The 22,981-nt window shown below is 40.7% G+C and overlaps 1 protein-coding gene, 1 long non-coding RNA gene, 1 other non-coding gene and 1 pseudogene across 3 annotated transcripts; 2 read left to right on the forward strand and 2 right to left on the reverse strand.

Moving 5' to 3' along the window:
- The first annotated feature begins 993 nt into the window (after positions 1-993).
- On the forward strand, positions 994-3,452 carry LOC112089829. Its single transcript, XM_024160585.1, has 4 exons — positions 994-1,295; positions 1,368-2,067; positions 2,115-2,619; positions 2,731-3,452. The coding sequence occupies exons 1-4, from the start codon at positions 994-996 to the stop codon at positions 3,450-3,452; spliced, it is 2,229 nt and encodes a 742-aa protein (XP_024016353.1).
- On the reverse strand, positions 1,249-1,334 carry LOC112090115 (annotated as a pseudogene).
- A 7,706-nt stretch (positions 3,453-11,158) lies between the features above and the next one.
- Positions 11,159-13,262, forward strand: LOC112089661. The gene is made up of 2 exons (XR_002901284.1): positions 11,159-12,093; positions 12,335-13,262. It is a non-coding gene; the product is annotated as an uncharacterized LOC112089661 (long non-coding RNA).
- Positions 13,263-16,470: 3,208 nt separating this feature from the next.
- Positions 16,471-16,577, reverse strand: LOC112090197. The gene has a single exon (XR_002901545.1). It is a non-coding gene; the product is annotated as a small nucleolar RNA R71 (small nucleolar RNA).
- Between the last annotated feature and the right edge of the window lie 6,404 nt (positions 16,578-22,981).

The following is a 22,981-nucleotide window of genomic DNA, read 5'->3' on the forward strand; positions in this document are numbered from 1 at the left end:
GGTATGTGAAATGGCTTGATTTGTGTCTTGATGCTTGGGAAAGATTAAGGCTTGACTAGAATCCTACATCACTTAAATCATGTTTCATTATTTTCATTAGCATTTCTAGTTTAGCACCAATGCACCCTAGCCAGCTATCATGTCTAGAATCTCATGCTTCCATCATTTCATATTCATTCACTTGTTATTTGCTATTGCTTGTTTCTTGTTTTTATCACTTGGTAGTTTATTAATCTTGTTTAGTCCTTAGTTATTCACTTGTTTGAATCAAAACTCACTTGTTCGCTTGGATTAAGAAACTAACATCATGAACTAGTGTCTACCCACATATTTAGATTGATAATCCCTTTGTATTACAAAGACAAGGGATTGATAACCCCAACTAAAAGCCTAAAAACCTTAGTTATCAATTGGCGCTGTTGCCAAAGTGTGGTTTAGCATTAGTTCTTGATACTTTCTTGAGATCAAGCCTTTTTTGACCTTTTTGTTTTACTGATTAAACTCTTGAGTGCTGAGTTTCATGTTTATGTCACATAGACCCAGAACCAGGAGTAGGATTTGTGAAGCAGCTGAACCATTTATTGATAACATCCATTTGCTGGATAGAAGAGGAAGAAGAGAAAGGGTCAGAGCTGCTAATCAATAAGAAGATCATCTGGATCAGTTGGGTATAGAGCAACAGGCTCAAGAAGCTGAGCATCAAGCTCACTTAAATCAGGCTCAAACTGGGAGGAATTAGCAGCAAACGTTCATAAATCAAAACATGGCATAGAGAAATAAACGCCAAACTCAGGAGAATCAACAGCAAGCAAACAAGAATGAGCAGCAGGCTCACAACATTCCTCATCGTCAGCCACAGGCTCAAAGACGTCAAGAACACCAACCAATCTCTGTGGGAGCCAATGATACAGCCAATGCTCACCAGAACAGAGCTGATATTGTTTTTCCACCAGTGGAAAAAATAATTTCGAAGTCAAAGCATCACTGATTAATATGGTCCAAAACTCTAAGTTTCATGGACAGCTAATGGAAGACTCATTGGACCATATTGATCAGTTTGATAGAGTCTGCAACTTGACCAAGATAAATGGAGTCTCAGAAGATGGTTTTAAGCTGCGGTTGTTTCCATTCAGCTTGGGAGATAAAGCAAGACAATGGGAGAGGAATCTACCAGTTGGAAGCATTCAGACTTGGGAACAATGTAAAGAAGCTTTCCTCACCAAGTTCTTCTCCACAAGCATAACAGCAAAGCTTAGAAACCAGATCTCTAGTTTCATACAGCAAGCATGGGAGCGGTTCAGAACATATATCAATTAGTATCCACACCATGGGTTTTCTGAAACCTCTCTACTCTCCACACTCTATAGAGGAGCACTACCTATAATCAGGAACCAATTAGACACAACTTCCAATGGTAATTTCTTGGCAAAGGAGATTACAGCTGCTATGGAACTTGTGGAGAATCTGGCAATGTCTAATGACACATATGGTGAATATTATGACAGTATAAACAGATCAGATGGTTCAAGCTCAGAGCAAAAGCTTACTAGAGAAGTGAAGGAGCTGAGAAATGAACTTGACAAGCTTATGATGGTTTTTCAAAAATCAATCGATTATGTTGGTGAATTTGAAGAGTCTCTATGCTTTGAGAACATCAATGAAGATGGTTTAACCCAAGAAGAGTTGAATTACATTGGGAACCAGAACAGATACCAAAAATTCAACAACTTCAATGCTAACAACAACTTGTCTTATAAGAGCACTAATGTGGTAAACCCACAAGATCAAGTGTATCCTCCTCAGCAGAACCACCAAAGATTTGCCCGTAAGCCTCAGTTTGAAAGTTCATTTCAGCCAAAGCAACGGTTTTTGCAGCCTCAACAGCAGTATGGTCAGCAACAGCAGCCAAATCAGGGTACAAACTTCAGTTCTCAGCTGCAGCAGAGCAAGGAACCACCTGGGTTCAGTCAGCAGCAGTTTCAGCAGCCACTAGCGGTTCAACAGCAGCAGCAGATGGGTCCAGACCTTTGTGGAGTGCTACAGCAGTTGTTACAAGGACATCAAAAAGTTGAGAGTGGGTTTTTTGATCTGGGTTCAAGTATGCATCCATGCAGCAAAAGCTAAGAAAACTTAAGCAGAATCAAGCCTCCACTTCAAGAAGCCAAGGATTTCTACCTGGAATACCAGAACTAAATCCAAAGGAATATGCTAATGCCATCACCTTGAGAAGTGGCAAAGAGCTACCATGTCTAGAACACAGCAGAGTGCGCATTGAGTACAATAAGCAGGTTGGTGGGGAGGCAGCCCCAAGGGATGAGAAAGAGGATGAAACTTCAAAGAAAGGAAAAGCTAAAGAGGTGGAGAAGGAATCAGAACCTGAGAAACCTTATTTTTCACCACCTCCTTATCAGCCTAAACTTCCATTCCTTGGAAGGTTTAAGAAGCAACTCTTAGACAAGGCTAGAGCAGTTTTTGAAAAGCAGCTTAATGAGACCCCATTCACCATGCCTCTCATAGAAACATTCCTCATGATGCCAAAGTTGGGGAAATTTTTAAAAGATGCCATCCTCAACAAGACAAAGGAGCTGACAGGGATGGTTGTATTGACCCATGAATACAGTGCAATTATACAAAGGAGAGCAATCCCTAGAAAGCTATCAGATCCAGGGAGCTTCACACTTCCTTGTGCCATTGGTCCTTTGATGTTTGATGGTTGTTTACGTGACTTAGGAGCATCAGTGAGCTTGATGCCATTTTCACTAGCAAAGAAGTTGGGGTACAGAGTGTTCAAGCCAGAAAGAATCTCTCTAGTCTTGGCTGATAGGTCTGTTAGACTACCAGTTGGAATGCTTGAAGATCTACTAGTCAAGATAGGTGGCTTTGAGGTTCCAACAGACTTTGTGTTCTTGGAAATGGATGAGGAACCCATTGATCCTCTCATCTTAGGCAGACCATTCCTTGCCACTGCTAGTGCCATCATTGATGTAAGGGATGGCATGATTGAACTTCAGCTTGGATCAGAGAGACTCAAGTTTAATGTGAAAGAGATGATGAAGAAACTCACCATAGAAGGTCAAGTCTTCTACATAGAGACCATGGATGAGCTATCGGATGAGCTTTTGGAGGAGTTAAATCTTAAGGACCATCTCCAAATAGCTTTAACAAAGGAACATGGTGAGTATGGCCATCTAGAAGATGAGACCTTGGGGTTTATGAAGCTTCTTGACTCTCACAAACCAGAAGGAAACACTGCTTCTTTCATGGAGTTATATCACAGAGCTCTAGAGAAGCCATTAGACCGGTTTGGAAGCTCAGATTTGTCAAGGGAACATGTTCATATCAACCAGATTCAAGTCAGTATTCAACTCGGTGTAGAGGAGGTTCAGAGGCCAAAGATATATCGACCAGCCACACTGAGTGAAATGAAGTCGGCGTCTCAAGAATCTGTATAAGGATCCGAAGCTTTAACCCATACCAAGGTGAATTCAGTCGGTGTAGAAGCTGGGGGTGACAGAGTCCAAAAATCCGAAGAAATATCGACCTCCTACACCGAGCAGAATCAATTCGGTGTAAACATGGCGGCTAGCTTTGAAATGGGTTCTAAAGAGGGTAAAGACAAGGTTCAATGCCAAGAAAGCAAAACCAAAGAAGCCACAACAAAGGAGAATTCAAAAGAAGCTGATCAAAGGAGCTTCATGGAGGATTGGGATGAGTCTAAGGCACCTCAATTGGAGCTCAAACCTCTTCCTAAGGGGATAAGGTATGCATTCTTAGGTCTCAATGAGTCTTACCCTGTCATCATAAATGATAGGCTGTTAGATGATTAAGAGAATCTATTGTTAAATGAGTTGAGGAAGCATAGGAGAGAAATTGGTTACTCATTGGATGGGATAAAGGGTATCTCACCCAACCTATGCACTCATAGGATTCCCCTTGAAAAAGAATCTATGTCATCCATTGAGCACCAAAGGAGGCTCAATCCCAACTTGAAAGAAGTAGTGAAAAAGGAAATTCTTAAACTCCTAGAGGCTGGGATCATCTATCCTATCTCAGACTCTATATGGGTTTCACCAGTTAATGTGGTGCCCAAAAAGGGAGGAATGACAGTGATCAAAAATGAAAGGGATGAGCTGATAGCAACAAGAACCATCACAGGTCATAGGATGTGTATAGATTACAGAAAATTGAATGCAGCCTCTAGGAAGGCCATTTCCCTCTTCCTTTTATTGACCAAATGTTAGAAAGGCTTGCTAATCATCCCTTCTTTTGTTTTCTGGATGGTTACTATGGGTTCTTTCAAATCCCAATAGACTCAAGAGACTAGGAGAAGACCACATTTACCTGTCCCTATGGGACATTTGCTTATAGGCGCATGCCATTTGGACTGTGCAATGCTCCTGATACTTTCCAGCGCTGTATGATGTCCATATTTTTGGATCTGACTGAAGAGAAACTTGAGGTATTCATGGACGATATTTCAGTCTATGGATCCTCCTTCTCTGTTTGTCTTTGTAATCTTTCTCAGGTCCTACGGAGTTGTGAGGAGCACAGCTTGGTTCTCAATTGAGAGAAGTGCCATTTTATGGTTCAAGAGGGTATTGTTCTTGGGCACAAGGTTTCTGAGGCAGGAATAGAAGTGGACAGGGCTAAGGTGGAATTGATGGTGAACTTGCAGGCTCCAAACTCAGTCAAGGGAATAAGAAGCTTCCTAGGGCATGCCGGCTTCTATAGAAGGTTTATCAAATACTTTTCTAAGATAGCTAGGCCACTAACAAGGTGGCTTTGCAAGGAAGTTGAGTTTGTGTTTGATGATGAGTGCATGGAGGCCTTTCAAAAGGTCAAATAAGCTCTTGTTAGTGCACATATAGTCCAAGCTCCAATCTGGTCTCTACCCTTTGAAGTGATGACTGATGCTTCTAACTATGCATTTGGAGCAGTATTGGGTCAGAAGAAGGATAAGAAGCTTCATGTGATATACTATGCAAGTAGGAGTCTAGACTCAGCTAAGAAAAGTATGCTACAACTGAAAAAGAGATGCTTGCTATAGTGTTCGCTTTTGATAAGTTTATGAGCTATCTGGTTGGTTCAAAAGTGGTGGTCTACACAGACCATGCTGCACTTAGATATCTGATGACAAAGAAGGATGCAAAACCAAAGTTGTTGAGATGGGTACTTTTTTTTGCAAGAGTTTGATATGGAGGTTCAGGATAAGAAAGGAATAGAGAATGGTGCAGCTGATCACCTCTCAAGAGTAAGAGTGGATTCTGAGATCCCTCTTGATCACTCTTTACCTGAAGAACAACTTATGGTGCTCAAGAGCTACATGAAAGTTGAGGAGGTTGAAACCATTGGAGAAAACAGGTTACCATGGTTTGCTGACATAGTGAATTTCTTGTCATGTGGGGTTGAACCACCAGAGCTCAGTGGATATCAAAAGAAGAAGTTCTTTAAAGAAAATCAAGAAGTACTTCTGGGATGAGGCATATCTCTATGTGCTCAACAAGGATCATCTATACGGAAGATGTCTAGCTGAGGAAGAGGTCCAGCCAGTTTTACAAGAGTGTCATGGTTCAGTTTATGGTGGACACTTGGGAGCTTGTAAAACAGTGGTTAAGGTTTTGCAATCAGGTTTCTGGTGGCCTACTATGTTCAGGGATGCCCAAGGAATGGTCTCAAGTTGTGATTCATGTCAGAGGCAGGGCAGCATATCAAAGATGAGTGAGATGCCTCAAAACCCAATCTTGGAGGTTGAGATGTTTGACTGCTGGGGCATAGATTTCATGGGGCCATTCATCAATTCTTATGGGAACCAATACATCTTGGTGGCTGTTGATTATGTCTCCAAGTGGGTGGAGTCAATTGCTTGTCCAACCAATGATTCAAAGGTGGTGTGCAAGCTCTTTAAGAGTGTTATCTTCCACAGGTTTGGTGTCCCAAGAGTGGTGATCAGTGATGGAGGTAGCCACTTCATTAACAAGACCTTGGAAGGGCTGTTGAGGAAACATGGAGTCAAGCACAAGGTGGCAAGCCCTTATCACCCTCAGACTAGTGGTCAAGTGGAGGTTTCTAATAGACAAATCAAGGCCATCTTGGAGAGAACAGTGAGTAACTCAAGGAAGGGTTGGAGCAAGAAGTTAGATGATGTTCTTTGGGCCTATAGGAATGCTTTTAAGACACCTATTGGCACATCTCCCTTCAACCTTCTCTATGAAAAGAGCTGCCATTTACCAGTAGAGCGTGAGTACAAGGCTCTTTAGGATGTTAAGATGTTGAACTTTGACATTAAGACAGCCCAAGAGAAGAGGCTTCTTCAGTTACATGAGCTAGAGGAGATAAGACTCAATGCTTTTGAAAGTGCAAGGATTTACAAAGAAAAGACCAAGATCTTGCATGATCAGAAGATTCTTAAGAGGGAGATTCAAGGAAGGAGATCTTGTTCTCTTTTTTAACTCCAGGCTCAAACTCTTCCCTAGCAAGTATCAAGATGGTCAGGACCATTCAGAGTTCTAAAGGTTAGAAGCTATGGAGCATTAGTCTTGGAAGGTAAGGATGGCAAGGGTTTTGTGGTAAATGGACAAAGAGTCAAGCATTACCTGGTTTCAGAGAAGAGAGAGGAGGCTTCTACAGTTCCTCTTGATGATCCACCAACATGTTAAACAGCTTAGTGACATTAAACAAAGTGTTATTGGGAGACACCCCACGCTTATCTTTGTATATAGTTTCTTTTCTTGCTTTCTTTTGCTATTTTTAGGATGTTTTAATACTTTGTTCAAGTGTGTACAGGTTTCAGAGTGGTCCAAGTGCAGTTTTAAAAAGATTGGAGAAGAGAAAAGATGAAAAATAGGCTGAGGAATGCATTCATACCGACATGATTTCCCTTAGTGTATTTGCCCGGTGTAACAAGTTCAAAAAGCCGAAGAAATATCGACCAGTTACACCGAGCAAATGGAGGTCGGTGCAGTGCAAAAAGGGGCCAGGACTTGCCTCACACCAAGGTTATTTCACATGGTGCAAGAACTCGGTGCAGAAGGGGAAGAAACTTGAAAGAACACCAACCTCCCACACCGAGTAAATTCATGTCAATATGAGCTTGGTTCAGCCTACTGTCCAGCGGCCCAAAGGGTGGCTCGGTCAAAGTCAAAGACTGCAGCCATCTCCAGCTGTCTCCCACACTCCAAAAGAAGTCGTGGACCACACAAGACTAGGATTTTATCATCTTTTTCCTCTCATTTTTTGCGAAAACTCATCTCTCACCACCATTGTTGTTCATTCAAAAAGCTTGATTTCTTTTCTTGAGGATCGATTTTTCTGGTGATTTCTTTGCCTCCATTGGATTTCTTGCATCATTTGACCCAACTTCAAGGTACATCTTGCTGAAATAGCTTCTTAATCTCAAAAATCCAAACCGCTTCTCTTCTTGATTTTTCTTGAATAAATTTTTGTAAAATTGAGAATGCATTGCTTGAATCTGAGTTAGAACCTTGGAGTTTAGGTTGTGGGTAGCTAGGAATGAACTCACTTGTGTTCAATTGTTTCTTGAATCCTGATTTTAGACTCTCTTAGAACTTGTTGTTCTTGAGCTGAAATTTGGATTTTAGAAAATTATTTTGAAGTGAGAATCTCTTGGTGCTGCTTGGGATTGCTTAATATGATCTTGCTTGAATTTTTTCCATTGATTTCATTGCAAGCAAAAATCATTTTGAAAATTTCAAGAGATTATATCTCTAGAGACTCATTTTTTGCTTGAGAACTTGTTGAATCAGGTACCATGGCCAAAGGGAATCCTGTTTTGATGCCCAAAGTACTAAGGAGAGACAATGGAAAAGCAGTTTCTTCTGGTTCAGGGGAACAGTCTCAAGCGGTTGCTGCTGGTTCTAAAAGCATGGGGAAAGCCACAGCTTTAAGATCAAGATCTTCAGGGAAACAGAAAAGGGTTGAGAGGAGCCCAAGTGTGGAGTCTAGTGAGGAAGAGGATAAAGCAACTAAACCCCATCTTTACCACTCTCTTCCTTGGCACAGATAGCTGACTCCCATCTTTGGAGCAGTTACCTCACCTTAAACCAAAACCCCTTCTTTCAAGCCAATGTTTGTGTATGAATTATGAGGCCACCTTGGATCAAACTTAGCAAAACAGTGTTAGATTTAGAGCGACAAGGGTTAGGTTTCATGTAGATTAGTTACAACATCTAGGAACTACTAGGTCTAGGCTGTGAAATAAGTGTGGGGGAGAGGTTTCTTTGAGTGAGAGTTTTGAGAGAAAAGATTTTTGAGAGAGAAAAGAGAAAGAGTTGTGAATATGGGAGTGATGAGAGCTAAGGGTTTTGAAACAAAAGAAAAAAGTATTGGCTCTTGTGTTTTTAAAAGAAAAGAAAGCTCTAAGTGTTTTGAAAAGAGAAAGCTTCTAACCTCTAAGTGTAAAGAAAAGAAGCCAAAGGCTCATGTGTTTAAAAAAAAAGAGAGAGGTTAGATGAATCAAATAAGAAAAGAGAGCTAAGTGTAAAGAAAGATCCCAAGAACCAATGATTGTAAATGAAACGAAAACCCTTAGAGAGAGAGAAATGAATAAGAGAGAATATGAGGTTCATGAGATGGTAGTTTAGAGCATATTAGGCATTTGGGTAATGAATTCTAGCCCTTGTATGTATTGGTTGCTTTTTACCTTTAGCATTTTGCCAAAGTTTGATCATTCACTGAGAGATCCCTTGTGTTGAGCTGAACCCACATGTGAATATAATGAGATCATTTTTATCTCATAACCTCATCCCTTGGCCAAGCATGTTTGTTTGAGTATGCATCATTTTGATTCACTTGGTTACTGATTAATGAATGTTAAAGGGCTGAGGAAAATAAGAACTTGTGGAAATCCTGGTTTGAACTTGATGCACTAAGTAAAGTCATGCATGCATTTTAGAATTAGCAACTTCGACATTGAATGTGAATTCTTTTTGTGGTTAACTCTCTCTTCCCATAGGAAATATGAATTCCCAAACTCACAACCTTCTTCTCATTTGATCTTTTTGCTTGAGGACAAGCAAAGGAAAAGTGTGGGGGAGTTGATATACTCATATTTTGCCATGTTTAGGACTGCATTTTTTTACAAATATTGAGTCTCATGCATACATTTAGATAGTTTTGTTAGAGTTTGTCTTTGGTTCTAGCTTTGTTTAGGGATTGCATTATGTCCTAGAGTGTCCTGCATTTTTTTATTGTTATCAGGTTATCTGGAGACATTTTGGAGCAACTTGGAGCTGGAATCATGGAGGAACCCTCACCAGTGTACATGAATTTGGACAAATGCTTTTGAGCCGACAACACCTTTACTTTGATCGCGTGAGACGAAGGACTTGCACTGCGATTAAACCTCCAGTGTCTTCATCAAGAATCGAGAACAAGAGTCTAGTTTCCGGAACACTTAGAATCAAACTATTTGGAGCCGTGAGCTGGGAGATTGATATATTCATAAATTACATCTTTTAGTGTACATATTTTAGTCCAAATCATGTCTTATCTCATGCATTTTAGGTCTTTAGGCATTGTTTTTTAAGACTTAGGAGATTGCATTAGGTCCAAGAGAGTTTTGCATGGTTTGGAGTGTTAAACAGGTGCTTTTGGAGCCTATTTGGAGTGGAAGATGTGATTCAGATGAAGAAATGGAGTTGAAATGATCAAAAATGGTGAAAATGAGCAATTTTGGGTTTCTCGGCGAAATGCTGTACTGATGCCCGAAGATTCTCGGCAAAAATCCTTCCCGCGGGTAGACCTCTCGGCCAAAAACATGTACCAGCGGTCAAGTCTCTCGCCCAAAAATCCCAGGTGCAGATACATTTCTGAAATCGCGTCACCGGAAGATCTTGCCGGCCGATTCAGCTTACAGGGTCTTCAGAAAGGTTGGAAATAATTGAGTCAAGAACCCAGGACAGGTTGAATCAGGGCATTTAGAGCACTGAGCTGAAAGATACGGTCACCGGAAGACAGACCTCTCTCGCATCCATTCCGTAGCAATCCGATACTCCTGAATATTAGAGTGAAAGAAGGAAAGGAGAGGTGAGGCCGAAGTCAACAAGACAAGGCCGATCATCTCCAAGTCAAAGAAGAGGAAGAAGAGGAGTGTCAAGGCCAATGACATCAAGACAAGGCCGAAGACAACTCCAAGATCTCTCAAAGAAGATAAAAAGAAGACAAGACAAGGCTGAAGAAGCTATTGATCAAGTCTAGCCTCGGCCTAAAGAAGAAGAAGAACTGTACGGCCAAGTCAACTCCAAGAGGTGTCCGTACAAGTCTAAGGTTGTGTAAGGCCGAGGCCCATTAGATAAGAAGAAGAAGAGGACGCCAAGAAAGCCTAAAGAATGCAAGGAATAAGGCCCATAAGTGACAAGAAGAGGAGGGAAACGAATTCAAATTCAAGTCTGCTCTCACATGTGACTTTAGTCACATGTGACCGTTTATGAGCTGTCACTTTCAGCTCTTAACAAGACAAAAACGCTCTCTTTATGTCACTCTCAGTCTTGGCTCATGTGTTAGGGCTTCCTCTCTTCCTTTCTCTCTATAAAAAGAGATGTAACCGAGCTTGTAAATGTTACACAGAATCAATGAAGTGATTTCTCTCTTTTATCTTATTCTTCATTCTATTTCGCAATGTAGAGTCCTTAGAGAAAATCGTTTGTAGTGACTGCCCTTAAGGCAGCCTTATCACTTCATAAACACTCACTTAACTCTTCTTTATTTGCTTCTCTCATCTAGATTACTGAGTCTTGCATCTCAAGAACACAAACTCTCTATGTGTTGTGTTCATTGCTTAGATTAGTCTCAAACTAGATGCTTTCCCTTTATAGAATCGTTTTCTTCCTCATAGATTCGGTTCTACTTATGTTTATTGTGTGGATTCCATCACAAGTTGATGGTCTCTTCTCTCTCTTGAGATCGAGTTTATTTTGTGTGGGTTAAGTGGTTTCATTCACCAAGTGAATGCTTCCACCATTTGTTGAGCTTTGTCTCATAAATCCCAACATGGTATCAGAGCCAGGTTTCTTGGTTCCATCTAAAACTCGATTCTCTTTCTGTTTCTGTTTTTTTTTGTGTTTTGTGTTCTTCACTTGTGACCAAAGGAACAAGCTTGACAAAAAGAGAAATAGATCTTTAAAAAAAACTGGTGGAAAAATTGTTTTTAACCATCAGTGTTTGTTTTTTTCTAAACCATGAGAAGCACTAAGCATTGTGTAATTTTTGTGGTCGTTTTTATTTATTAAAATTCTCATGGGAAGCTCGTGTAAATGGGTTTTTCCTTGAGTTCTTGTGTTAATTGATGGAGAAATTAATTTTCCAATCAGTTTATCTTGTTCCAGCCATTAAAACTCCATAGTCTTGGGATTCTTGGTGTTTTTGGCTGGCATTTGCTTTGGCTTAACTCAAGAAAACAGAGAAAAACTCTTGAGCAAAATTTCTTTTCCCATTCTCCTTTGCTTCCGCTTATTCTCTATTCTCCCCAATATTCTCTTTATTCTCCATTATTCTCCTTATTCTCCAAATTCTCTTTTATTCTTCTGCTTATTCTCTATACTCTAACAAATACAATCTCTTGTTTTAGAATCTGTCTTCAAATTTAAACAGGTTCGGGTCTTAAAAGGGATGGTGTTTGGCTCGTTTGCTATCTCAAGAAGAAGTGGCGAGTTTGAGAGGTCTGAATGGGTCATGTGAGCTGGAAGTCAGCTGGTGGCTGTATTCAGATCCATTAAGGCTTCAAAGAAGCCAAAAGAAGGCGCAGCAACAAGCTTAGAATTGATCAAGAGGGCCATCAAGTTTCAGAGACCACAAGACAAGCCCAACCTAGTTTAACCTGGCTGACTTGAAGATGGCAGACCAAAGAGGCTGACCTGAAGATAGCAGACCCAAGGTGGCTAAGGTGGAAGTTCAAGTGGAGAAGCAAGCTGATGGAAGGCTATGAATCAATTCCAAAGTCTTTGCGAGTGCCTTTGGTTTAAGAGCTGAAGATCGGATGTGCACAAGATGTCAAGATCTATTTTGCACATAATTTCAAGGCTCAAGACATGTTTAGTGTGCGGGGGAGCTTAATTGGTGACCAAACCGCATTTCAAAGTCCTCACATTGCTCTTCATATAAATCAGACTAAACTCTAAACTCTATCCCATTTTTTAATTTGCCTTTATTTCATTCCCTTAAGTTCATTTGCGGATTCTTTCTATGAATTGCTTAGTCTATTGTACATCTTTTATTCTTGATATTCCTCATAGGATTTGAAGTTCCTCATTTGGTTATTTGTTTCTTTGATATTCCTTATGGCATTACTTAATCTTTTCTTCTTTATCTCTTGTTGAAGGGAAAAAGGAGACCATAAGAGCCTCAAAGAGACCAAAGAAAGCTTCAAATGCTGGAGAGCCTCAAAGGAGATGACAAAGAACGGATTCATGCGAAGAGAGTTCAAGGCAAGAAGAGCTAAAGGAATGGAAACACTTGGGAGAGGAGCCGGTTCAAAAGCAAATTCAAACCAAGGCCATAGCTACATCAAGCAACCGTTAAACTAATACTCTTTTTCCCTTCATAAAGTTTTATCCCAAGAGGTTTTCTTTATGAAGGTTTTTAATGAGGTAGTTTGGCGTGTTGCAAGCTTGGCCTCTGGTCCTCTTTGGCGTCTCGACGACCAAGCTTGCGGGGGAGTATTAGAGTGAAAGAAGGAAAGGAGAGGTGAGGCCGAAGTCAACAAGACAAGGCCGATCATCTCCAAGTCAAAGAAGAGGAAGAAGAGGAGTGTCAAGGCCAATGACATCAAGACAAGGCCGAAGACAACTCCAAGATCTCTCAAAGAAGATAAAAAGAAGACAAGACAAGGCTGAAGAAGCTATTGATCAAGTCTAGCCTCGGCCTAAAGAAGAAGAAGAACTGTACGGCCAAGTCAACTCCAAGAGGTGTCCGTACAAGTCTAAGGTTGTGTAAGGCCGAGGCCCATTAGATAAGAAGAAGAAGAGGACGCCAAGAAAGCCTAAAGAATGCAAGGAATAAGGCCCATAAGTGACAAGAAGAGGAGGGAAACGAATTCAAATTCAAGTCTGCTCTCACATGTGACTTTAGTCACATGTGACCGTTTATGAGCTGTCACTTTCAGCTCTTAACAAGACAAAAACGCTCTCTTTATGTCACTCTCAGTCTTGGCTCATGTGTTAGGGCTTCCTCTCTTCCTTTCTCTCTATAAAAAGAGATGTAACCGAGCTTGTAAATGTTACACAGAATCAATGAAGTGATTTCTCTCTTTTATCTTATTCTTCATTCTATTTCGCAATGTAGAGTCCTTAGAGAAAATCGTTTGTAGTGACTGCCCTTAAGGCAGCCTTATCACTTCATAAACACTCCATTAACTCTTCTTTATTGGCTTCTCTCATCTAGATTACTGAGTCTTGCATCTCAAGAACACAAACTCTCTATGTGTTGTGTTCATTGCTTAGATTAGTCTCAAACTAGATGCTTTCCCTTTATAGAATCGTTTTCTTCCTCATAGATTCGGTTCTACTTATGTTTATTGTGTGGATTCCATCACAAGTTGATGGTCTCTTCTCTCTCTTGAGATCGAGTTTATTTTGTGTGGGTTAAGTGGTTTCATTCACCAAGTGAATGCTTCCACCATTTGTTGAGCTTTGTCTCATAAATCCCAACACTGAATGTTCGCCTGTCCGGGGAACCTTCCGGTCCGATTCAGTTGTCGGGTGCTTCATAAAATTTGGATACGATTGGATCATGTTTCAAGACCAGGTGGAATCATAGGATTGCGAGGCGTGAATAGAGAGTTAAGCTCACCGGAAGGCACGCCTGTCTCGCTACCATTTTGGACCGACCCGATGAGCTCCGAAGATTGCGAAGGACGATGCACTTCCAGACCGATTCAGTCTACAGAAGCGTCATCAATATTTTAGATATTTGAGTCCTCTTTCCAGAACGTTTGAGATCATTCAATTTGAAGCCATGAGAAAAAAGAAAACGTTTCCGGAATGGACACATGTCTAGAAGCCTCTTTCTGACCGTGTCAATGTACTGCAAAGATGAGCCCTGCGGGGAACCTTCCACTTCCCAAGCGCTGAAGGTTTCTTCACCAAAGTTCGAGATATTTGAGTGACGTTTCGAATTCAGTTAAAATCATGGCATTTGGATCCATATCCTGGAAGTTACTCTCCCCTGAATGCAAAGTGGTCCGAGAAGGCTTAGGTTGTGCGACACGGTACTGCGACTTGATTAACTCGCACCCATGAATGTTCAACGCTCTGGAAAAAAGTTGCGACTTTAGAGATGAGTGTAAGGAGACTCTGAGCAAGTTAGAGACTTCCAGAATCAAATTTGACTAAGTCCACAATGCTGTGCGAGATAGGCCTGCGAGTTGGACATGAAGTGGAACCATGTAGCACATGTGTTCGCAATTTACACCGACTTGGGCTTGCAACTTGGGACTAAAGGAGGACCAACTCGCACACATATTATCTCCAGAATGCGTCTTGGTTGTGCGAGTTGAAGAGAAGAAAGCCTGAACAGCACAAACACTCGCAATTTACACCTAGATAGGCATGCGGCTGGGGCTTAAGGATTTAAGGTGCACAAGGCTGTTTTTATAGCTGTGCGACTTGGGCCTGCGACTTGGGAAGCACCTGACCATGTCGCACACTTGAGACATGACCCATTTGAAGCCGGGTCAGTACCCAGTTTGTCCTGGGCTGACCCGGTCCATAACACTTAGTATAAATACTTTTTTGGGAAAAAAACCCTAAAAACATCTTCTTCTCTCTTAGTTTCTCTCTTGTTTTCTTTCCTTTTCAGTGTAAAAACGAATTTGATCAGGAGATATCTAGCAGATTTAATCATCTTAAGGCTGTTTCTTATCATCTGATCATCTCATCTCTGCTTCTAATCATGATTAACACTACCTCTTGCAAAGGAAATGGTGTGTTAATCATGATTAGTGAGTAGTCATCTTTTAAGCTTTTAGGTGTGTAGATTAGGGTGCTTAGATGATCGGTTTATGATGTTTAGGTTCTAGATTCTCCTTTCCTTTCCTTAGTTAGCTGCTCTTAATGCTAGATCTGTGCACATCACTCTGATATAGACCTTAGTCATTTCTCCACCCACAAGGTGTTTGATGAAATGTCTGAATGAGCTAAGCTAAGGGTTTATGCATTTTTCATCATGGGAATGATTTGTTAAATGCATGAATGACATGTTAGAACTGTTTCATAATGCTCACTGATTTATATTTCACAAATGATGATTTGGTTTGAAAGTGGATTAGTGAAGAGATTAATGCCTTCATGAGAAGATTAGTCTAGATTTGAGTTCTAAGTTAATTGGTTCTGCTTTCTGTGTAAGATTCGGTCTCTTTGAAATAGAAACCGTTTGGTCATTATTAGACTTGATACTTTATGCTTGTTGATTGCTTGATCTTGCTTAAGGTGAATTAATCTTGATTAAGTGATTTACAAAGAGATTATTGTCATGAGAGTGAATTAATCTGCTTTTGAAGTCTAGACTAAAGAGTAACTTGCATTGCATTATTGTTCTTAGCATCATGAATTGATATCTACAGCACCCTAATCAATGATCACATCTAGAGGTTTAGCTTTCTCTTTATTTTGAATTTGAGTCTTGTTTTGTTGTCTTGTTGCTTGTTCTTAAATTACTGCTTGTTTTTGTTTGCTTTATGTTTTTAGATCACTTAATCACCAACCTGTTTCATTAGACTTGGATTAAGAATTGATCCTCATAGCCTTAGTGTCTAGATAATCTCCATTTGGATTGACCCTCAAGTGCTACAACACAAGAGGTTAATTGACCTTAGTGGGCTAAAAACCTACTATCAATTTGGCGCCGTTGCCAATTGGAGATTCATTCTAGCATTAGGACTTTGGATCTTCTTGAGATCAAGTCATTTTCTTTTGTTTTACTGATTACCTTTCAAGTGCTGTCTTTGTTTTCAGGTGTATGAACACCAGAAGTCAAGCAAGGAGACAAAGAGAAAGAGCTGAGCACATTGAGAGGTTGGGTATGGATCAAGGGCAACAGGCTCATGGTGGTAATGGAAACCACCAGGCTCAGCAAGAGGGTCCAGCACCACGTCCAAGAATAGTTGTGGGAGCTGGTGATGAGGCCAATACTCAGGGTCAGAGATATGGGATTCAAGCTCCTACACCTGAAAACGATTTTGAGATCAAATCTGGCTTGATCAACATGGTGCAATCAAACAGGTTCCATGGCTTGACATTAGAAGACCCATTAGATCAAATTGACAACTTTGATAGAGTTTGTGATCTAACTAAGATGAATGGAGTGAGTGAGGACAGTTTCAAGTTGAAGCTATTCCCTTTTTCTCTAGGAGACAAAGCTCATCAGTGGAAAAAGTCTCTATCTCAAGGATCAGTCACAACTTGGGAGCAATGCAAAAGAGCATTTCTAACCAAGTTCTTCTCTTCATCAAGAACAGCAAGGTTAAGAAATGAAATCTCAAGTTTCATTCAGAAGAACCATGAATCATTTTGTGAGGCTTGGGAAAGATTTAGAGGGTATACCATGCAATGCCCTCACCATGGATTCTCAGATTGTCAGCTGTGAAGTACCTTCTACAGAGGTGCTTTACCAAAGGTCAGACTTCTCTTGGACACAGCTTCAAATGGTAATTTCATGACCAAGGAAGTCAATGATAACATGACCCTAGTGGAGAATGTAGCTCAGAGTGATGAGCTTTATGGATCAGACTTTGAAAGGAATTCAAGAGGAGCTGTGAGTGCTGAAGAGGATAGGACAAGGAAAGACATCAAGTCTCTCAATGAGAAGCTAGACACACTTCTCTTAGCTTCTCATCAGTCAGCCAACTTTGTTATAGATGTGAATCATGTGTTTCAAGACACATTTCAAAGGGAAGACATCACAGCTGAGGTGAACCTTGTAGGTGGCCAACAAGGTTACCAAAAGGGCTTTACCTACTACAAGAATCCCCCAAACCAGAACTTCTATCCTCAAAACACTCAACAACAAGGTTTTGTCTCTCCCCAACAACAAAGTCTCCAACAGAACTCAGAGAATAAGGATCAAGAAGTGCAGAACCTGCTCCAGCAAATCCTCAAAGGTCAAGCAAGTGGTGCCATAGACTTCAACAAGAAAATGGCAGAGATTAACAACAAGGTGGATTGCACTTATTCTGATCTTCTAACTCAACTTTCAACCTTGGCTTCCAAAGTCAAGACTCTAGAGAACAACAAGGGCCACTGCAGTTCTCAAGCTCAAAGATCTTTACCAGGGACATCAATTGCACATCAAACAGAATACTGCAATGCAATCCTCTCAAATGATGAGAATCATGCTGCTGTCCAAGAAATTGAGGACCTTCTCCATGGCAATGTCTCAAGTGAAAAATGCCTGACAAAAGATGATGAGAACGCCATCATAGATGAGTTTGAGTTCTTGTACTGTGATCTCAATGAGGACATTGAGAAAGAAGGTGGGGAGGCAGCTTGTTTTGATATGAAAAATAATGATTCTGAGATTGCTGAAGGAAAGGATCAGAGAATGGTTCAAGGAAGAACATCTGATGGAGTCTCTAGCACTGGTTCAACAAGGGTGAAACCCAAATCTATTCCCAATCTAGGCAACCCAGGAAAGTTCTCCATCTCATGCTCTCTTGGAAATTTGAAAGTGGACAATGCTTTGTGTGATTTTGGATCGAGCATCAGTGTAATGTCTTTATACATGGTGGAGAGACTAGGGATCAAGAGTCTTAAGCATCACCCCATGTCAATCACCATTGGAGATTCATCCTCAAAGAAGCCATATGGAATCCTTGAAGATTACCCAATGAAGATTGGTAAATGCACTGTTCCAAATTATTTTGTAGTCATGAAGATGGAAAAGACCAAATAGCTACCTCTTCTGCTTGGAACTCAGATTCTGAACACCACAGGAGCAAGGATGGACTTCGATACTCAAAGAGTGGTGCTTTCTAAGGTAGATGATGAAGTATCTTATCCCCTTAAACCTCCTCTTGCTGGATTTTGTGGGGTTATATCTGATGATTCTGATGAGTTTAAACACTATGAGATGATGTATGTGGGGAGTATTGGAACTATAAAAGAAGCTCAACCCCTTGCATCTGTTGAGAAGAAGAAAGAATCCTTAGTAAGACCTGATCTTGAGTTTGAAGGAGATTTCTTTAGTGATGATGAAGTTTGATTGGAATCTTTTTCTCCCACACCAAGTGAGAAGGCGGTCAGGAGTAACAAAAGCAATGGTTCAGGGTCTCAAGACAAGAACCCAACAAGCACCAAATCATTCACTATTGGGTCCTCTTCTCAAGTCTTAACTCTCACTCCATGGAAGTTTGATGGTGGAGCTGTGGAATACAAGGTTAAAGGCATTGGAGGATCAAAACCTTTTGCAAAAGTCAGGGCAATCCTCACACAAGAGCTCATAGACAAAGGGTCATCTGGTGTTCAAGAGCTGATGAACAGGGACCTAATGCTTGAATTCATGGACAAGACAAGGAGCATCAAAGCTCCTCCTCTCACTCACTAAGAAAAGAGTATGAAAAGTCAAACTTAGTGACTTAAAAAAAAGTGCTCTTGGGAGACACCCCAAGCTTATCCTTGTATATAGATCTTTTTAATCTCTTTTTTAGTGTTTTTAGAATGTTTTGATGGGTTTGCTAAGTGATCTCAGGTTCTAGAAAGTGTTCTTGCTCAATGGTTTGAAGGAAAAAGTGCAAAGAGGAGCTTAAAGATGGCGGCCTAATGATTTAAAGGAGCAATGAACTTGAGACCTAAGCCAAGCACCTCGTGATGATCATTACCGAGGTCTCAAGTTTGATCTTCAAGGGACCAAGTGCTATGTGATACCTCGGGAGAGCCCAAGCCGATGTGATCTTGAGTCTATACCAAGGTGCCCTTGCAACAAGCTCAGAAAACAGGCACCCTCGGCATCACTATACCAAGGGGTCCCTGAACGAGCATGACCAAAGAGGAACGCTTGAGAGACTTGAGTCAGAGAAGAGGTTTCAAAGCACCAGCATTCTCCTCCATGTCCAATGCCTCCATTCTATCATGAAAAAGTCTGGTAACTCTCCAAACTCTTTGTACATATGCATCTAATTCTTAATTTTTCATTTTGCATTTTCTTGCTTTTTGCCTTTCACTTCTCTCTTATGCTTTTATAACACAGGGGACTGTGTTATTTAAGTGTGGGGGAGGAGTTTAGTGTCTACTAATCATGTTTTCTCTGTTCTTATATTCTCTTTTTCATTTTGAGTCTCATCTAGTTGCATCTAAATGCATATAAAAATCAGAAAATTTTCACAAAAAATGTTCATTCTAGTTGCATTCACATTTTTTAGGATCGAGTCTAGTTGCATCATATAGGTTGCATCTTGCAGGGAGTAATGATAGGTTTTCTAGAGAGTACATCACTTTGAGAACTTGAACTGAATATGCTTGTGAATCTTTTTCTGTGCTTACAAAGTCTGAAACGATCTGAATCAGAGAAGCAAGTTTGAATTGAACTCAACTCTAATTAAGTGAGAACCTTCAACTTGACTTGAAAATATCTTGTGATGCATTGTTTGAATAAGCTTGTGGATACCGACATACATACTTGAGCTAGAACCATTGTTTTTACCGCCCTTTTTCCTTAGCTCAAGTAGCTGAATCCGCATCATGGATCAGTTCTTTCACCTTGAACCCATCCTTCTTTCAAGCCAATGTTTGTGTGTGAATTGAAAGGCCACCTTGGATCAAACTTAGCAGAAAGTGTTAGGTTTAGAGCGACAAGGGCAGGTCTCATTGAGTGCTGTGTTCCAACATCAAGGAACTGAGAGTGTTGGCGAGGAATAAGTGTGGGGGAAAAGACTTGTTGGTGAGTGGAAAAAGGTGAGATGAGTGGAAAAGAGAAAGTGGAAATAGCTAGGGGAATGAAAGAAAAAGAAATCAGTCTTGGAGTTTTGAGTTAAAGAAAGTGAGCTCTGGTGTCTTGAAAAGAAAGAGTCTAGCCTCTAAGTAAAAGGAAAAGAAAAGAAGCTAAAGAGCTCAAATGTTTTGAAAAGAAAGAAAAAGAGGCTAGAGGTTGCAAAAGAAACAGAGCTGTGTAAAGTTTGAACTCCAAGACTTGAGAGTGAAAATGAAAAGTAAGTCCCCTAGTGAGAGGAAAATAAGTGTGAAAAGTGAGATTCTTGAGAGAGTGAGCAAATGAGAAAGCTTTAAGTAGAGTGTGGGGTGTGATGAGTCTTTGCCCTTGTATGCATAGGTTGCTTTTTACCTTTAGCATTATGCCAAAGTTTGATCATTCATAGAGAGATCCCTTTGCTGCATTAAACCCGCTTGAACACTGATGAGATCATTTTAATCTCATAGCCTCTCCCTAGCCAAGCCAGCTTGTTTAAACATTGCATCATTAGATTCACCTGATGAAAGCTTAATGAATGTGAAAGAGTTGAGACAGAGAAGAACTTGTGGAGATTCCTTGTTGAGTTGATATATATCTGAGTATGGCTTTGCATTGCATATATATCTGAATTCTCATTGTGATCACTTCTCTCAAAAAAAGGAAATATGATCTCCCAATGCATTCAACCTCTCTCTCTCATTTGTTCTTTTTGCTTGAGGACAAGCAAAGGATAAGTGTGGGGGAGTTGATATATTCATAAATTACATCTTTTAGTGTACATATTTTAGTACAAATCATGTCTTATCTCATGCATTTTAGGTCTTTAGGCATTGTTTTAGGACTTAGGAGATTGCATTAGGTCCAAGAGAGTTTTGCATTGTTTGGAGTGTTAAACATGTGATTTTGGAGCCTATTGTGAGTGGAGGATGTGATTCAGATGAAGAAATGGAGTTGAAATGATCAAAAATGGTGAAAAGGAGGAATTTTGGGTTTCTCGGCAAAATGCTGTACTGATGGCCAAAGATTCTCGGCCAAAATCCTTCCCGCGGGTAGACCTCTCGGCCAAAAACACGTACCAGCGGTCAAGTCTCTCGGCCAAAAATCCCGGGTGCAGATACATTTCCGAAATCGCGTCACCAGAAGATCTTGCCGGCCGATTCAGCTTACAGGGTATTCAGCAAAGTTGGAGATAATTGAGTCGAGAACCCAGGACAGGTTGAATCAGGGAATTTGGAGCACTGAGCTGAAAGATACGGTCACCGGAAGACAGACCTCTCTCGCATCCATTCCGGAGCAATCCGATACTCCTGAATGATCGCCTGTCCGGGGAACCTTCCGCTCCGATTCAGTTGTCGGGTGCTTCATCAAATTTGGATAAAATTGGATCATGTTTCCAGAACAGGTGGAATCATAGGATTTGGAGGCGTGAGTAGAGAGTTAAGCTCACCGGAAGGCACGCCTGTCTCGCTACCGTTTTGGACCGACCCGATGAGCTCCGAAGATTGCGAAGGACGATGCACTTCCAGACCGATTCAGTGTACAGATTTGTCATCACGATTTTAGATATTTGAGTCCTCTTTCCAGAACGTTTGAGATCATTCAATTTGAAGCCATGAGCAAGAAGATAACGTTTCCGGATTGGACACATGTCTAGAAGCGTGTTTCTGACCGTGTCAAAGTACTGCAAAGATGAGCCCTCCGGGGAACCTTCCACTTCCCAAGCGCTGAGGGTTTCTTCACCAAAGTTCGAGATATTTGAGTTGCCTTTCTAATCCAGTTAAAATCATGGCATTTGGATCCATATTCCGGAAGTTAATCTCCCCTGAATGCAAAGTAGTCCGAGAAGGCTTAAGTTGTGCGACACAGTACTGCGACTTGATTAACTCGCACCCATGAATGTTCAAAGCTCTGAAAACAAGTTGCAACTTTAGAGATGAGTGTAAGGAGACTCTGAGCAAGGTAGAGACTTCCAGAATCAAATTTGACTAAGTCCACAATGCTGTGCAAGATAGGCCTGCGAGTTGGACATGAAGTGGAACCATGTAGCACATGTGTTCGCAATTTACACCGACTTGGGCCTGCGACTAGGGACTAAAGGAGGACCAACTCGCACACATATTATCGTCAGAATGCGTCTTGGTTGTGCGAGTTGAAGAGAAGAAAGCCTGAACAGCACATACACTCGCAATTTACACCTAGATAGGCATGCGGCTGGGGCTTAAGGATTTAAGGTGCACAAGGCTGTTTTTATAGCTGTGCGACTTGGGCCTGCGACTTGGGAAGCACCTGACCATGTCGCACACTTGAGACATGACCCATTTGAAGCCGGGTCAGTACCCAGTTTGTCCTGGGCTGACCCGGTCCATAACACTTAGTATAAATACTTTTTTGGGAAAAAAACCCTAAAAACATCTTCTTCTCTCTTAGTTTCTCTCTTGTTTTCTTTCCTTTTCAGTGTAAAAACGAATTTATTCAGGAGATATCTAGCAGATTTAATCATCTTAAGGCTGTTTCTTATCATCTGATCATCTCATCTCTGCTTCTAATCATGATTAACACTACCTCTTGCAAAGGAAATGGTGTGTTAATCATGATTAGTGAGTAGTCATCTTTTAAGCTTTTAGGTGTGTAGATTAGGGTGCTTAGATGATCGGTTTATGATATTTAGGTTCTAGATTCTCCTTTCCTTTCCTTAGTTAGCTGCTCTTAATGCTAGATCTTTGCACATCACTCTGATATAGACCTTAGTCATTTCTCCACCCACAAGGTGTTTGATGAAATGTCTGAATGAGCTAAGCTAAGGGTTTATGCCTTTTTCATCATGGGAATGATTTGTTAAATGCATGAATGACATGTTAGAACTGTTTCTTAATGCTCACTGATTCATATTTCACAAATGATGATTTGGTTTGAAAGTGGATTAGTATAGAGATTAATGCCTTCATGAGAGGATTAGTCTAGATTTGAGTTCTAAGTTAATTGGTTCTGCTTTCTGTGTAAGATTCGGTCTCTTTGAAATAGAAACCGTTTGGTCATTATTAGACTTGATACTTTATGCTTGTTGATTGCT

This window comes from Eutrema salsugineum, unplaced genomic scaffold, assembly GCF_000478725.1.
Source record: "Eutrema salsugineum unplaced genomic scaffold, Eutsalg1_0 scaffold_11, whole genome shotgun sequence".
In the NCBI taxonomy this organism is placed as follows: Eukaryota; Viridiplantae; Streptophyta; class Magnoliopsida; order Brassicales; family Brassicaceae; genus Eutrema; species Eutrema salsugineum.

What these genes read in the sequence shown, in the direction of transcription:
- LOC112089829 (XM_024160585.1), top strand. Translation starts at nt 994, where the DNA reads ATGGTCCAAAACTCTAAGTTTCATGGACAGCTAATGGAAGACTCATTG. An exon ending in ATACAGCAAGCATGGGAGCG is followed by an intron (nt 1,296 to 1,367) that starts GTTCAGAACATA and finishes CACACTCTATAG; the next exon opens with AGGAGCACTACCTATAATCA. An exon ending in TGTATTGACCCATGAATACA is followed by an intron (nt 2,620 to 2,730) that starts GTGCAATTATAC and finishes TACGTGACTTAG; the next exon opens with GAGCATCAGTGAGCTTGATG.